The sequence below is a fragment of the Chiloscyllium plagiosum genome, chromosome 39, assembly GCF_004010195.1.
Source record: "Chiloscyllium plagiosum isolate BGI_BamShark_2017 chromosome 39, ASM401019v2, whole genome shotgun sequence".
Taxonomy (NCBI): Eukaryota; Metazoa; Chordata; class Chondrichthyes; order Orectolobiformes; family Hemiscylliidae; genus Chiloscyllium; species Chiloscyllium plagiosum.
The window spans coordinates 26,912,171-26,929,148 of NC_057748.1; the positions used below are offsets into that span (position 1 = coordinate 26,912,171).

Consider the following 16,978-nt stretch of genomic DNA (forward strand, 5'->3'; position numbering starts at 1 on the left):
TTTAGTCATCCAGCATTCCCTATACCTACTAGCCTTTCCTTTCACCCTGACAGGAATATACTTTCTCTGGATTCTCGTTATCTCATTCCTGAAGGCTTCCCATTTTCCAGCCGTCCCTTTACCTGCGAACATCTGCCCCCAATCAGCTTTGAAAGTTCTTGCCTAATCCCATCAAAATTGGCCTTTCTCCAATTTCGAACTTCAACTTTTAGATCTGGTCTATCCTTTTCCATCACTATTTTAAATCTAATAGAGTTATGGTCGCTGGCCCCACTGACACCTCAGTAACCTGTCCTGCCTTATTTCCCAAGAGTAGGTCAAGTTTTGCACCTTCTCAAGTAGGTACATCCACAGACTGAAGCAGAAAATTTTCTTATACACACTTAACAAATTTCTCTCCATCTTAACTCTTAACACTATGGCAGTCCCAGTCTCACTGTGGAATTTGTATTCATTGTGTTGCCAGTTCACTTGCCGTCTGTGGGAGAAGGTAACATTGCAGAGAATTATCTGTAAATGAAATTTTGCAATTTTGTATATGTGCAACAGCCAGCAACAGTGCAAGTCATACAATGCCCTTCAATATAGATGGATGTTGATGTGCTCAATCATTCTACTGAAGTCCATGAACTTTCTAACATTAGGCTCTGCATTTTTAAAGGCAGAGTGAGTCTCCAGAATGTAAAGATGGTGAAACACAGAACAGCCACCTTGGCAAAATCTGTGAAGAAAATACCAATCCACTCCTGAGGATGGTTTAATACCTGAAATGTCACTGACTTGTGGTTTCTCAGTGGAAAGGTCTCTAACATGTTGCATTTTCTTTTTCAAACTTGTTACGGGCAAAAGGAAGAATCTACCTTTCTCCTCTTTTAAATCTGATTCCCAAAAAAGCTGCAAGTTTATTGCTTTGAGTTTGGAGTTGATTGTTTTGACAAAATTTCATAATGTCTGTTTGCTGAAAGACTTGGGAGATTTGTGTTTGTCTTCCCCTCACTGTTCTGAGCTTTGTGCCATAGCTAAAAGGAATGCAGGCTTGTCGCTGTTGGACCATGTTGTTATCTGGCCCGTTGTTTGACCTGACCCCGTTCTCTGCCCTCAACTTGAACTTGTTTATTGTTTTTGAATTTTTGTGCTTTGGCTTGTCTGGGTCTGAGGCATGTCCTCCTTCATGACCAGAAAGATGTTGATAATTCTAGATGGGTTTGAGGCCCAATAGTATGGGATGAGGAAGACTCCTAAGCTAAAATCCATTTTGCTGCCCAGCAAGCAGCTCCTCCCTCCAGCATGTGCCAAGGTGAGTTGTTACCTTGTTGACAGCAATGAGTTCACCATTGCCTGACTCAGCTTTGGAAATTGGATATTTGGATGTATGATTAAGTGCTGCAAGGAGATTTTGAACCCAGCCTCCGAAATCCTGTTGCTGGCAGAGTTTGTAAACAGCAGTTGAATTATTAACGTTGACGTATCAAACACTGTTCTTGTTAACGCTTTGCTTATCTTTGATAGCTCTTGGTCTTCAGAAGTTATGGCATCGCATGTCATTCGGAATGTGTTAACCTCCTGGAAGTGAGCTTTCTTCTGTCAGATTGAAAAGAATGTTTGTTTTTGGTGCCACCATTCCCCCCCCCACCTCCAGTTTTGCAAAATGCAAAGACGCTGTATGCAGTATGCTACTTTAATTGACCCGCAGCATACCTGAGTGCCAATATCTGCAGGTAGCAAGTACAGTACTCCTGAGTCAGAAGGTTCAGGGTTCAGGCCCCACTCAGCATTTGAGAACAGAAAGATGAGGCTGACGCTCCAGTGCAGTACTGGGGGTATGCTGTAGGATTGGAGGTGCCATCTTTTGGCAAGTATTAAACCAAATTAACATTTAATTCCCCTTCAAAGTGGATGTGCACGATTGTAATGGATTGTTTTGAAGAAGGAGCAGAGCATCCTCCTGCTCCCTGTTGGCTGTCACCCACCAATGGTTCCTTGGCCAATGTGTGTCCCTCATTGATATCACAAAGCAGGGGAACTGCACAAGGTCCCATTGTTGTTTGTGGGAACTTGGTGTGTGCATATTATGTGTTGTGTTTCAGATGTGACTACCCTTTTGGGGTGAGGAATGTTTGGGATGTTTTGTCTTGGAGTTGACTTTCCCTTTTCAAAGGCATTATTGGGAAGGTTGGTGAATAGTGTAACTGGACTTGATGTAGTGCCTTTCAGGCAGTATCAGATTGGAGTGTAGCATCATGAGCTGCAGATCCAGAAGTGTTTTCTTAAAAAAAAAAACAACTTTTTGGGATGTGGACATCACCGGCAATATCAGCATTTATTACCCATCGCTAATGGCCCAATGGCTAGTTCAGAGTCAGCCATGATGATTGTCAACTCATTCTGTGGATTTGCACGTGGGCCACACCTGGTAAGGGTGCTAGGCTTCCTTCCCTAGGCAACATTAGTGAACAAGGTGGCAATTAAAAATGGTTGCACTGTTACTTCGATTAGACCAGTTTGTAAGTCCATATTTTTAAAAAAAAAACTTGGAATTTGAACCTGTAACCTCAGAACATTAATTTTATGCTTCTGGATTCCTAGCCCAGTGACAGGTTCACTATGTCACCTCTGCTTCGCAGCTGTCAGGAGCAGCGTGGATTGAAATGTATGTCTGCTCCTGTTCATGCTCTCGGATGTATTAAGTTGAAAGATCTTCCACCGTATCAGAGTATTTTCTTAAATTGGTGGCAAGTTTGAATGCTTACTAATGGTGTCTTCTGTCTTGATCTCTGTAATCATAACTTTGAAAGGAAAGTAGGTCCCAGAATTGTAGCAGTTTTGTGAACATATTATTTTTAAATACCTGCTTTGTGTGTGTCCCGAAGGTCTGTATTTCTTTGAGATTTCAGAGATAAATAACTTTCAGGATGGAGCATGTGTGTGTGTCCTCTGTAATTTTCCCCTCTTGTTGCCCCTCCCAGAGCTCTGAAGCCATCTATTAGCAAGAACACAGTGAAAGCTAGCATACAGGTAGCTGGTAATCTAATGGAAGGCTAATGGAATGTTGGCCCTTATTCCAAGGGGGTTGGAGTATGAGAGTCGGGAAGTTGTACTCTAACTGTACAAGGTGCTAGTGAGACTGCATGTTATGACCAGTGTTGGTCCCTTTATTTAAGAAAAGATATTATTTCATTGGAGATAGTTCAGAGAAGGTTCACATGGCTGATCCCTGGTATAGAGGGGAGAGTTTCATGAGCAAAGGTTAAACAGTTCGAGACTCTACTCACTGGAGTTTCAAAGAGTGAGGGGTGATCTAATTGAAGGTTATGGTGAAAGGGGAGGAATGAATGGAGCAGAGTTGACAAGCTGAAAGGCTTCCTGGAATATGAAACGTGTGAAAATATAAGCAGGATTAAGCCATTCGGTCCTTCAAACCTGTCATGGCAGCCAATGCGGTTATGGCCTCAGCTTCACAAAACTAATGGCACAGATCCGCACCACTTTGGCAAGAGAGTTTGTAAAGACCATGCCTTTTTTACTTTCTATGTGTATAATTGTGGACTGAAATGAGAAAGAAACTTGCCTTAAAACCAAGGATTGGTGATGAATTATTGCATGTGTTGAAAGCAAGTAAGTTAGCATTAATTTTAAGCTTACACACACTAATTCCAACAGCAGTTTTGAGTGTGGCTTGCCAACAAGCTGGAGCTAAAGACAAATAGTTGACAACATTAGTGGACTGATTTGTGGGCTAGTGACCAGTTACCATTGACAAAGATCCTCTGTTTGCTAACAGCTATGTGATTGGTTCATGGGTAGCTGAACAGCTTGAGGATGTGAACAAGATAGTGGGAAGCTTTTCAAATCTCCAGTTGCTCAGGTGCTGCCTGCTCTCTGCAGTAAAACCCACTGGAAACCTGAAGAGTACCAGTTTATCTTTTTCAGTAGTTGCTGTAAGCTGACGTTTAGTCAATAAGTCAGAGACCTTTTGTCAGTGAATCAGCGACTCGGTGCTCACTGCAAATCAGTGGGAGCATCCGGAGAAGGAAGACAAAGAAGCAGGAAGCATCTCGGTAGATTCTGTGACCTGAGATCACTGAACTGCTTTCCCCGTTTTCCCTCCATCCCCAATATTTTTTTCCAGTCTGTTTTCGCACAGAAAGAGGTTTATCAGGGTATTGGCATCTACAGAGGAACCTCAATTATTTGAACAGGATAGACGGGCACTATATCGTTCGGATAATCAATTTTACCTTAAGGGAAGCCATACTGATCTAACAGTATGCTCTACTGGAGAATTTGTTTAAATCTATAATTTTAATGAGTCTGCTATTTAAGCAAACTAATCCTTGCAGTCTGCAAATTGCAGGTTAAAATGAGAAGGACATACCATCTCTCAAATACTGTATATCAAATGCCAGCATTAAGCAAGTCCCGAACAGCTTCTATGATCACAAAAGCATTTGTCAATTTTCGGGAACTCAGTCTCGCGATAGAAAGACAGAAGCACCACCTTGCGCATATGTTTACGTTCTGGGCCATGTTGGTAAAGTGACAGGAATACCCTGTACTGTAAAACACTTACTCCTGCAAAGGGCTGTGTAACGACCCTTAGCTTAAAAAAAAAATCCAGTCGCTGATGCTTGAGCTGCCAGCATTTTCGCATGTTCTTCAGTGCAGGTAAATCAAATACGCTTACCCCTTTAATGTAACGTTTTTGTAGGGTCTTGAAATCATCTTCAGATAATCTGAAATTCGAATAATCGATATTTGGATAATTGAGGATCCTCGAGTTAATGGAGTTAAATGTCAGTGCATAGTTATTTATCTGTTAGCTAGAGGTTATTTACTTGTAACAAATAATAATTCTTAAGCACAGAAACTTGATGTGTGCTTCTTGTCAACCTGAGTCTGAAGCCTGGGTGAATTGGTAAATCCTTTTCTGGTGACTGTGGGGATAGCAGAACTTGATTTCCAGCGTGCTGCCCTGGTTGAGGCTTGACAAGTTCTGTAGATTTTCAACCCTCAGAAAAAATTCTCTCCCCTCCCATCTTAATGGCCTGTTTAAATTGTGCCCCTTTGTTCAGCATCCACCATGTCAAGCCTGAACCTCCCTTCAGGATCTTGTATCTTTCAATATGCTCACCCCTTGTTCCTTCTATATTCAAATAGATCTTGGCCCAATCCGTCCTTGTCAGACAACATGTGCTTCCCCTCAAAGAAGGGCCTATGTTGAAGGGAGAGGGATAGTGCTCAAACACTATTTCTAATCCTTAAACCCTCAAGAAATGTTGCACTAAGTTTCCAACTGAGCCTTATATGTATGAAGTGTTATTTTTGCTTGGCCTTGTGCTATGAAACAGCTATGTCTCGGCTTCCTGTTACCAGCAGCTGTGCCGAATCTGTTGTTTGTTTGATCTTTTTGCCCATTCAGGCTTGACATGGCTACACTGACCTGTTATTTTTTTTCTTAAATAATGAAACACTATTGATTTCCTTGATGCTGTGGTTGTGTGTTGATTATATCAGTAATTAATATTCAAAACAAATAAAGTGGGCACTTAGCGAGATTTACTCCCTCTGCTGATAGTGCTTTCCAACAGAAAATGGGCTAATGTTTTTGTTCTAGCAGTTTTACAACTGTCTCCGAAAAAACACGTTGAATGCACGTGGTGTACAGTACAGTGCCAATTAACCCCTCTCCTGTACTCTAAAAAAGCTTCAAAGTGGTTGGTTTAAAAGTTTCTATGTTCACTTAGCAAAGTGCGAATGTGTTAGTCCCTACTGAAAGATGTTTACTTTGTCACACATTTGCTTCTGCAACAGTCTGCAACAGTTCTTGTACGTTTATGGACTCAAAATGTTGTGGGTTCCAGGCCAGTTTTGCAAATGCAGAATCTGTTTCTCTTTCAGGCGTAAAAGCAGGGTATTGCAGCAGCAAAAAATAGTCACCACCCACCATTAGACTTTAATGGACTCCTAGAGGCACATTTTTAAAAAGAAAATTGCTATTTACACAAAAAATTTTAGAATGCACCATGGAAATAGGCTGTGTGACCCAGCCAGTCCATGTTGCTTTGTCTGCTAAGTGGAACGTAGTTCCACATCTCCACTGTCCTGGCTTGCAGATCTTTCTACAAAACCAGGGGCATGATCTGAAAATAGCAGTGAGATAAGGTGGAATCTCAGATGGTGAATTCTCTAACCCTGATGGCGATGGGATCTGTCATTCTGTATGTTCAAGATCGAGATCAGTAGATTTCTGGAGACAAATCTGTGGGTAGTACAGGAAAGTGGCATTGAAGTATAGACTCTACTTGACTGATGGACTAGGCTCAATGGGCTGAATGGACTCCTTTTCATGTTTCTAAATTACCACTTTGTCTCTCCTTTTAATGAAAGCAGAGGGTCATGCATCAAGTTGGGTTTCAGTGGTTTGTGTTTTTGTAATCGTTGATGTCAGCTTACATTGGTGAAGTTTGAGGTTTGGGCATAAGAATTGGGCCCCTCAAGCCTTTCTTGCCACTCAGTAATTGGATTCTCACCTCTATCTACCTGATTGTGTCCTTGGACTCCCTTGTTAATGTGTCTAACACAGTCTAAGTTAAATCGCCAGTGCTTGCCAGTGAAGAAAGTTACACAGAGTAACCAGAGTTTGAGAAAATTTGCCATCATCTGTTGTAAACCCCCTTAGCTGAGGTATGGACTTTAGCAGCATTGGGGGTTATGTTGGAACTGTATACAATGGTGGGTCGATCACGGCCGGAGTATTGTTTACAGTTCTGGGTGCCACATAAGGATATGATAGCACTGGAGAGGGTGCAGAGGAGATTTATCAGTATGCTGCCTGGACCAGAGAGTTTTCTATGAAGAGATTGGACAGTCTGGAGTATAAAATTGAGGGACATAGGGTGGACGCAGAAATCTTGTCCTGGGGCAGCAGATTTTAAGGTAAGTGACAAAAGGTTTCGATGGGGATGTGAGGAATCTGGACTCACTGCTTTAGGTGCGGTAGAGGCAGAAACCTTCAGAATATTTTAGTATTTCATTGAGTGCTTCTGATGCCAGGCCTTTTTCTGTGCTGACATTCTGAATGACTGTAAGTCCTCTGAGTCTAATGTATTTTCGTAAGGTCGCCTCTCATTCCTCTAAACTTGCTTGGATAGAGGCTGAAACGTGTTGGTGATTGAATTGGTTTTTGGCACAGCTGAAGACCACAGGTCAGTGGGCCTTTTGATTTTATTTCCGTTCTTCTCTATTCCTTCCTGCAGTGTTGGATTTAAAGCAGCACATTGGTGTAAAGCCACGTGTCTGTGTAGTCTTGCGTGCTGCGTTTGGAAAAACGTAGCTTGGCTGGTGCACTGCCATAAAAACATGAATCTGGAACATGAACTACTTGCATTCTTGTTTGACTTTGTTTAACAGTGTGTGGTTAATGGAGGAGGGCCTTCAATGACGTGTTTAGGTAGAGTCTGCCCTTGCATGTTTGGCTTCCATAGTTGATGGATACACTGTACTTTCAGTCCTGGCTTTGATTCCTCATCTCTGGTCGTTTGGTGTTGACATCCGTGTGTATCATGGAGACCTTTATGGTGCCATCTCGCATTGGTTTCATATTACAAAAAGAACAATTAACGAGGAAGGGAACTAACAATTGATTTATAGAGGCCTGTGCTTCCAGCAGATGCAACCTGGTTATAAATAGCACTCACTGTTAAGTTCCGAAGGTGGTTTGAACATTATTGGGATTCAGTGGAGTAGCTTTCCTTTTCCTTATTAGCTGTTCTTCCATGTGGAACTCATTGGCTTACATTACAGCTTTCAATCCTGATTGAAAAGAAAGCAATTGCCCAGGTAACCTGAGCAGAATTAAGATTTTGTAGCATCTTACTGCATTTTGATACTGCAAGTTCTTAAAAGCTGAATTTGTTTTGGGGTGACGGTGGTTAGTGCACCAAACAGAGATGTCTGTCCCCCTTCCTGCACGCTGCATGTCCAGCCAAGGATAGAGAGATCTTGGCTTAATGTCTTGCCTAGAGCCTGGGGCCCTCTGCCAATGTAGACTCTGAATTGCTGAGATATTCCAGATGAGTGCTTCCCACACTTTCTCCTAATGTGATCCTGTTTTAATGCCTCAAATTGAGAGAGATTTTGATGAGGGGACTCTATTTGGCTCCTTAAATGTGGGTTTTGGGGTTCAGGGTTTGTTTTTAATACACAATCTAACATTTGTTGTTTATCGCTGAACGAGTAATCATCAGGCCTGGCCTACTGGAGGCATGGGTTCAAATCCCACTGTGGCGGCTGGCAGAATTTAAATTTAAGTTGGGTTTTGAGAGTTCACCTTGGTGATGGTGACAACAATGACTACTATCAATTGTGGTTGGAATCCTGTCAGTATTGCCAATCCACTTAAGAGTTGGGAGATCAGCTCAGCTGAGTTAGCTGGATGGCTGGTTGCAATGCAGAGGGACAGCAATAGCAGCAGCCCCCCCCACTCACATGCAGGCCGAGGTTACTGTGAAGGACTCTCCTCCTCAACCTTTCCTTTAGCCTTTTGCATGATCCTCAGTTTAAACCACTACTGGTCTTCTCTTTCTAACGAGAAAGCACTCCTACAATCTATTAAGACTATAGTGACTTCACACTTTAGAGAAGGAAATCTGCTGTCCTTGCCTGATCTGGCCTGACTCCTGGTTGACCCCTAACTTTGCTCTGAAATGTTGAGCAAGACATTCCGTTCATGGGGCAATTAGGAATGGGCAGCAAATACTGACCTACCTTTCTTTAAAATAAAACCCTTCCTTGGGTTAGTTTTTGGTCCTCAAAGCTCAGTCCTTTAGGCCAGTCGCACATTAGAAAAAAGTTGGGATATTAACGGGGCCTTCCAACTGTTAATGCACAATCTGAACTCCTGACTCTGGTAGTGAGACTTGAACCCACTGCCTTCCCGCTGAATGCAGTGTCACCCAATTGGAGCCAAAGTTCCACCTTAAAACTGCAGCCGCTGCGTAAGGAGAATGATAAGCTGGTATGTCTGCAGTTTGCATTAGCTGCACAGAAATGTGCAACAAACAACAGTGATCCGTGCTCTCATTAGCATACAGTTTTTAGAAAAATTCCACTGTAGCGTTTGAGGGATTTTTTGGTATGCCACCTATTAATCTTTCTTCCATTGGTTCAGTTCACTGTTTCCCATGAGGTGTGTGCCAGAGACTGATTGGACAGTCTTGTTGCTGAGACTGGATTGCCACTGATCTGTCGCCTTCTTTTCCTGCCCTTTAGTTTTCTAGATCTACTGCGATTTTTGTTCAAACACCATTGCTGTCTGGGATGATTCCAGTGAATTAATGCACAGCCATGCCAGTTTCATCTGTGTCCATTTAAAATGGCCTGGCTTTGTCTGGATGCCCTGCTCACTTTAGCAGCAAGGGCAATAAACTTATCACTTCACTGGACTGCTAAATTCATTCACTTTGTCCTCTCAGCCCATGTGTGGGAAAACTGCTTCCGTTGTATGCCTATGCAAATCACCTTTCATTAACTTGCAGATCATGGGGAGCATTGTTTGTAATTTTGCGTCAGTCTGCCTGATGCCAAACAGACTTTGAATATCACATTCTGTTTTCTATACCTTGAAACTGTTATCCTGGCTGTCTCACTGCCCTTGTTATTGGCAGGGAACCCTTGAAGATTAATGGTGATTGCCATAAGCTCTGTAAATACTGTATTACTGTAAATAACTGCCTGAGGTTTCCAGATCTTTGAGTGGGCCCATGCAAGTACAGTTTTGAAGAATGAGGTGACCTTATTGAAACGGACAAGATTCTTGGGGGATTTGACAGGTTATATGCGGCGAGGTGACTTCCACACGTGCATCTAGGAACAGAGGCATCATCTTGAGGGCTCATCCATTTAAGATGGATGAAGAACTCCTTTCAGAAGGTAATGAATCTGTGGAATTCTTTACTGCAGAGGGCTGTCGAAGCTGGGTCATAAAGTAGATTTAAGGCTGTGACAGATTTTTAATCGTAAGGGAATCGAAGGTTATGGGGGAAAGGTGGGAAAGTGGAATTAATTATCAGACTAGTCTGATGGAGCAGACGCTGACTGAATGGGCTACTTCTGTATTTTATGGTCCTCTAGCCAATGGCTTAAAAAATTGGAGGATTTTTTTCATGAATCACAGACTGGAGGTACCTGTGTGTCCTTGTGCACTACGTATCTTAAGAGTTTCTTTCCACATACATCTTGGACATTGTTCCCTTGCTGAGATCTGAAAGGAATGAGGGCACGTGAGTTCATTGTAAGTGAACTTAAATGAATAAAAATTGACCTCTGCTTTCAGCGAGAGCCATGAGAAGACCCACGACTGTCCCTTGTTGATTTTTCCAGCACAGGCTTTGAGACAGGGCCTGGATGCTGCTTCTTTGCAGAACTGATTGTTGTGAAACCTCTGGTAGATGCTAAATGTTGCAGCTCCTGTGGTTATTGGGAAAGAGAATGAAAGACATTAGGGGTCTTGGGTTTTTAAAGCATTCGCCAAATTGGAAGGCAAGATGAGTGGCACTTAACTTGGGTGATGCAATGAGCCTGTTGTTGTGAACGAAATGGCCCATTTCTGATCCAGTTCACTTTTTATACAGGGATTCTCTTTGTGGAGGGGGTGAGCCTTGCCTGCCCTCATTCCTTTGTCTGATCTATGTTTTGGTTTTCCTCATACGTGTCACTTTCCGGAATTGTGCAGGTTCGACCCCAAGTCTTTGCCGCAAAGACTTTTAGCTGAATGCAAGTTATTGGGAGGCAGGCAGGAGAGTGGCCTGATTGTTGAGGCTTCTGATACTCAGCTGAGAGTGCACAAAAGAGTTGAATAGGCAGCTGACTTTGTGAAGCTGCACTGTCGAGATATAATGAAGTACTGGAGTGCTTTTGTGTGTTTGTGTGTGTTTTCATAATGGGGAAATGCAACATTGGCATGAATCAGAGACTGGAATTTAGTTTTGTGATGCCTTTGTAACCATAGCAACGCGTTCGATTGCATGTGCTTCAACCTATTTTGGAAGCAGAAGAAATTTCATAATTTGTTGGGTAATTCTCAGCTTTTGTTTCTGCGCACTGCATGCTAAAATGTGCAGTAGGTTGCTTGGCCCTTCAAACATGCTGCACCTTTCAGTAAGACTGTGGCTGATCAGTTATGTTCCAAGTTTCACATTCACATTTGTCCTGGTAATCATTTTTCCCTTGCCTATGAAGAATCAGAATCTACTTGATTCCTCCTCATCTTAGTCCTAAATGCTCACGTCCTACCTTGAGACTGTCCCCTGATCCTAGCCCAGCCAAGTCCTTCCTTCATCCACCCTGAGGAGTGCTGTAGGAGTTACGTAGCAGTGAGATCACCTTAGTCGTCGTAGCTCTGGGGAGTGGTCTCCTCCACTCCTTGTAGGAGAATCCTACCAATCCAAGGATCAGTCAGGACTGTAATTTACCCTGTTGGCAGGCTAACTACCCTGGTCAGTGCAACCTTATGGTTTATTTTGGGGTGTGGAGTTTGGTTTATTTTTTTCCTTTCATCTATGCACCCACTGAGCTTGAGTGGCTACCTGATCTGAGGTTTTCTGCCCCTGCAGTGCTGAGGTAGCCCCTTGAACCTTTGTCATTTCCAGGCCGGTTGAATGAAAACAAGGTTAGGCTCATTACAATTGTACAGAGACGAGACCAGTTTCAAGACTGACTAAACCTGCCTTGCACCCTCAGCAGCCACTGTTGTGATTAAATGCTTCAGTGCATAGGCCAAACTCTCTCGATCCATCTGCAGTGGTTGAGTTGTTTTAAGATGGGCATCATTCTTGTAACTCTGCTCTGAGAACATAAGAAATGGGAGCAGGAGTGGGCCATCTGAGCTGTTGAGCCTGCTTGCCATTCAGTAAGGTTGTGGTTGATCTTTTTGTGAACTCAGCTCCCCTAACCTAGCTACTGGTCGCAACCCTTTATTTCTTTATTGTTCAAAAATCTATGTACCTTTGCCTTAAAAGCATTCAACAAGGTAGCCTCAACTGCTTCACTGCGCAGGGAACTTTACAAATTCGCAACCCTTTGGTGCAGAGGTTCCTCCTCAAATCAGTCCTAAATCTGCTGTCCCTTACTAGTTCTGTCACCCAATGTGTCTGCTATGACCAAACAACCTGGACACAGTTATTGCAGATTCAATAGAGAGGTGGCTGCACATCGCCCAGTGCAGTTCAGGCACGCTCTACGTGTAGACAGTGTGGGGAAAGCTTTGTGATGTGAAAATTTGGTGTTGCCTGGTCACCCTTCTAGCCGTCACCGTCTACAGAGGAACCTCAATTGTCCGAACGACACGGGCGGGGAGTATTTTGTTCAGATAGTTGAATATTCGAATAATCGAATGCTGGATAACAGTTTAGCCAAGTATCAGGACGTTGCGATGTTGTCCAGATAACCAAATGCTGGATAATGGAGGTTCCTCTGTATTTGGGAGTGTTGTAACTTTGTGCTGGGCTCATAATCGTGAATACAAAACTTCAGACTGCCCATCACAGCAATAGCTGCCTCACTTCAGTGATGTAATTTTTGATTGGACATCAGGTATTGGAAGCAGTTTAGAGAAGATCAATAGGATTGACTCCTGGTGTGAAAGGGCTTATTTTATGAAGAAAGGTTAGGATTATGTCTTAGAATGAGAAGTTATCTTACTCTCATATAAAAAATCCTGAGGAGACCTGATGGTGTGACTGTCCTATGTGGTCCCCTCATTTCAAACTGAGACCATAAGATTGCGGAGTAGAATTAGGCCATTCAGCCCATCGATCATGGCAATATTTCTTAATCCCTTTCTCCTGCCTTTTCCTATAAGCTTTGATCCCCTTATTAATCACAAACTTATCTCTGTTTTAAGTACATTCAGTGACTTGTGGTTTTTCAACTTGTAGAATCCCTCATCTCAGTTCTAAAATGTCATCCCTTCACTCTGAGGCTATACCCTCCAGCTCCTCGTCTCTCCTGCTAGTGGAAACATCTTTTCCACATCTACTTTATTCACATATCTTGATATTCTGTAGGTTTCAATGAGATCTCCTCCATCACCTCCCCCCACCCTCCAAACTCAATATCCTTCTAAACTCGTTGAAAACAGATCCAGAGTCCTCAACACTCCTCACATGAGCTGCCCTTCATTGTCAGGATCAATCTTGTAAACCTCCCGTGAACCCTTCCCAGGCCAACCATCCTCCCTCAGATACAAGGACCAAAACCGTTCACCGTATTCCAGGTGCAGCCTGACCCGAGCCTTCTACAGTCAGTTCTGCTATAACGCCTGCTTCCTCAATGTGAATTGGCTTTAACATGACTGAAGAATTTAGTGTTATTTGTAGAACGTGAATGTTCCTGACTTGTGTTGGCTTTAATGTGATTTCAGCCCCATTAATTTAAATGATACTGCAATTATACAGTTTTCTTATAAGATGAGATCATACAAGAACAGAACTATTGCGTTATATCAGAACCGACTGTTCAGTCCCAGCAATACATCCGTGCTCTTTCATTCTAGCCCTGTTGAAGTGATTGCTAACATCATATTTTCCTTCCTAATTGCCAACTGAAGTTGCCTGTTGACCTTGAGAATCTTGAGCGAGAATTCCCAAGTTTTCAGTTTTCCAAAGCTGTTCCCCTTTCCAAAAATAATGTACTTCTCTAGTTTTTCCTACCAAAGTGCATAACCTCATGCTTTTCTATGTTATATTCCACCTGCCACTTTTTGACCACTTTCCCCATCTGTCCTTCCAAACATCTTTGTCACCTACATACTTACCAACAATGCCCTCAGTTCCTTCATTCAGACTGTTAATGTAAGTTGCATGGTTGTGGTCCCAACATAGGTCCCTGTGGAACTTCAGTAGTCAGCGGCTGCCAGCCTTAAAAAATCCTCTTTATCCACGCTTTCTGCCTTTTGCCAGTTAGCCAATCCTGTCTCCATTACCTCTAACACTATGGGCTCTTAACGTATTTAGCAACCTTCTGTGGAAAACCTTGTCAAAGGCCTCCTGGAAGTCCAAATAGATTACATCTACTGGCTCTCCTTGTCTAACTTGCTCTTTACCTCAAAGAATTATAACTGATTTGGTATTAAGTCCTTTCGATGAAGCTATGCTGACCCAGCACAATTTTACCAGTGCTTCCAAGTACACAACAACCCCATCCTAAATAATGGACTGAAATCTTAGCCACGACCAAGGTCAGGCTAACCGGCCTATGATTTCCTGTCTTCTGCGTTCCCATCTTCTTAAACAGGGTTGTTACATTAACTGCTTTCTTGTCCTCTGGGACCCTCCCCTCAGTGATTCCTGAAAAGTCACCACCAATGTGTCTACAGTCTTTTCAGCTATTTGCTTCAAGGCGGCATGGTGGCACAATGGTTAGCACTGCTGCCTCACAGTGCCAGAGACCTGGGTTCAATTCCCGCCTCGGGCAACTGACTGTGTGGAGTTTGCACATTCTCCCCGTGTCTGCGTGGGTTTCCTCCGGGTGCTCCGGTTTCCTCCCACAGTCCCAAAGATGTGCAGGTTAGGTGAATTGGCCATGCTAAATTGCCCGTAGTGTTAAGTGAAGGGGTAAATGTAGGGGAATGGGTCTGGGTGGGTTGCTTTTCAGAGGGTCGGTGTGGACTTGTTGGGCAGAAGGGCCTGTTTCCACACTGTAAGTAATCTAATCTAATCAAACCCTGGGGTGGTATAGTCCATCCAGTCTGTGTGCTTTATCCATCTTCAGACCTTTCAGCTTCTCCAGCACTTTCTCCTTAGTGATGGTGACTCTGTTCACCTCTGCCCTCTGACTCTCTTGAGGATCCCATATGCCACTGATGTCTTCTGTCATGCAGATTGATGGAAGGTGCCTCTTCAGTTCCTCCATATCAGGCTTCATGGTGGAAGGAACAAGTCATGCGCCAGAACTTTGAGAGTCAGAAAGCCCAAGCAGAGACTTTTTCTGAGGATTGAATAACTGGACAGCCTTGAGACCCTCCTTAGGGGAGGAAATCTGCCACCCTTGCTGATTTGGACTTTCCGGAGACCTTTCCACAATTGGGTTGTTCACTATTAAATTTGGATAGGCAGCAAACACTGCTAGAAGCATTCTGAAAACAAATTTAAAAAAAGAATGATTTTAGGTTGCAATCACAGCGCAGGAAGCAGAATCAGAAGTGGATGTGTTCTTCGCTTTAACTTCTCCAAATAGTTTCGAAGGCTTTCCTGCTGGTTGTGATCATCTTGTCTTTCAGAAGAAAGAAATACTGCATGAGTTTTATTTTCGGGTTTTAGAAAAGAACCTGAAACTCAGCTGCTCATTCAACCTTTTCTCCTTATGTTTGCAGAACTAGAGTGCAGAAACGAATGGGAAAATGAAAGTCGACAGAACAAAACTGAAGAAAACGCCAACTGAAGCGGTGAGTTTAATGGTGTTGTAATGCATGCTGCTGGCTTTGCCTCCTGAAATGTCTGACCTTCACTCTCCGATGGAAATAAAAAAGGGATTTCAAAAAGGGAATTCAAAATTGCTTAGGGTCGGGGTATCTGACTGTGTTTAGCACAAGTGCCAGGCAGTGACCGTCTGCAAAGAGATGAAGCAGTTGAGGCTACCTCGTTGAATGCTTTTAAGGTAAAGATAGAGTTTTGAACAGTAAAGGAATTAAGGGTTGTGGTGAGCCATCAGATAAGTCCATGAAAAGATCAGTCATGCTGTTGTTGAATGGCGGAGCAGGCTCAAGTAGCTAGATGGTTGACTCCTCTGATCTCTTGTGTTCTTACGGCAGATAATCTTATGGTCACTGTTTGGATTACTGTTGCTGAATCCCCACACAGTCACCATCCTAGCGATTCTCATTGACCAGAAAGTGCACTGGATCATATAGGGCTTCAGCTACGTAGATCATTGGGGTACCTTCTGGGGAAGATGGGACCTGTACACGAAGGACGGGTTGCTCTTTAACTGAGGGGGCCACCAATGTCCTGGGCGGGCGATTTGCTGGAGCACTTCGGGAGGATTTAAACTAGTTTGGCAGGGCGATGGGAACCAGAGATACAGATCAGAGGAGAGGGCAGTTATTGAACAGGCAGAAATAGAATGCAGAGAGTCGGTCAGGAAGGATACACAGTTGATAGGGCAAAGGGATGGGTTAAAGTGTGTCTGTTTGAATGCAAAGCGTGTCAGGAATAAGAGTGATGAACTTAGAGCATGGATCAGTACTTGGAATTACGATGCTGTGACCATAACATAGACATGGGTTTCACAGGGGCAGGAATGGTTGGATGTTCCAGGGTTTAGATCTTTTAAAAAGAACAGTAGGGGGGAGGAGATAGCATCGTTAGAGAGTACAGCTGCAGAAAAGGTTGTTGAGGAAGGTTTGTTTACTGAGTGTGTGTGGGTGGAAGACAGTAACAAGAAAGGAGCAGTCACTTGATTGGGTGTTTTCTATAGACTTCATTCTCTCTCTCCCCCCCACCCGCCCCGTAAAATAAAATAGCAGCAGAGAGATGGAAGAGCAGATTGGACAGTAGCTCTTTGAAAGGTACGGATGTATCAGAGTTGTTGTTGTGGGTGACTTTAACTTCCCCAGTATTGATTGGAACCTCCTCAGTGCAGATGGTCTGGGTGGAGGCGGTTTTGTCAGGTGTGTCCAGGAGGGATTCCTGACTCAATCTGTAGATAGGCCGACTAGGCAGAAGGCCATTTGGTGATTTGGTGATTGCAACAAACCTGGCTCGGTGTCAGTTCTCACTTGGGAGAGCATTTCGGTGACAGTGACCGCAACTGCCTCACCTTTTCCATAGTAATGGAGAGGGATAGGAACAGACAGTGTGGGATGGTATTTAATTAGGGGAGTGGAAACTATACTGCTGTTAGACAGGAGCTGTGGAGAATAAATAGGGAATAATTGTTCTGCGGGAAAGGTGCAACAGAAATGTGGAGGCTGCATAAGGAG

The 16,978-nt window shown here is 43.4% G+C and overlaps 1 protein-coding gene across 13 annotated transcripts in view; it reads left to right on the forward strand.

Moving 5' to 3' along the window:
- Positions 1–16,978, forward strand: part of huwe1 (HECT, UBA and WWE domain containing E3 ubiquitin protein ligase 1) — a 218,386-nt gene that overhangs the window by 29,537 nt on the left and 171,871 nt on the right. For all 13 annotated transcript variants that reach the window (XM_043680060.1, XM_043680068.1, XM_043680065.1 and 10 more), the window contains one exon: positions 15,371–15,442. In XM_043680060.1, the coding sequence (XP_043535995.1) occupies positions 15,398–15,442 (45 nt within the window). In that variant the 5' untranslated portion in view covers positions 15,371–15,397. The remainder of the gene's footprint in view (positions 1–15,370; positions 15,443–16,978) is intronic.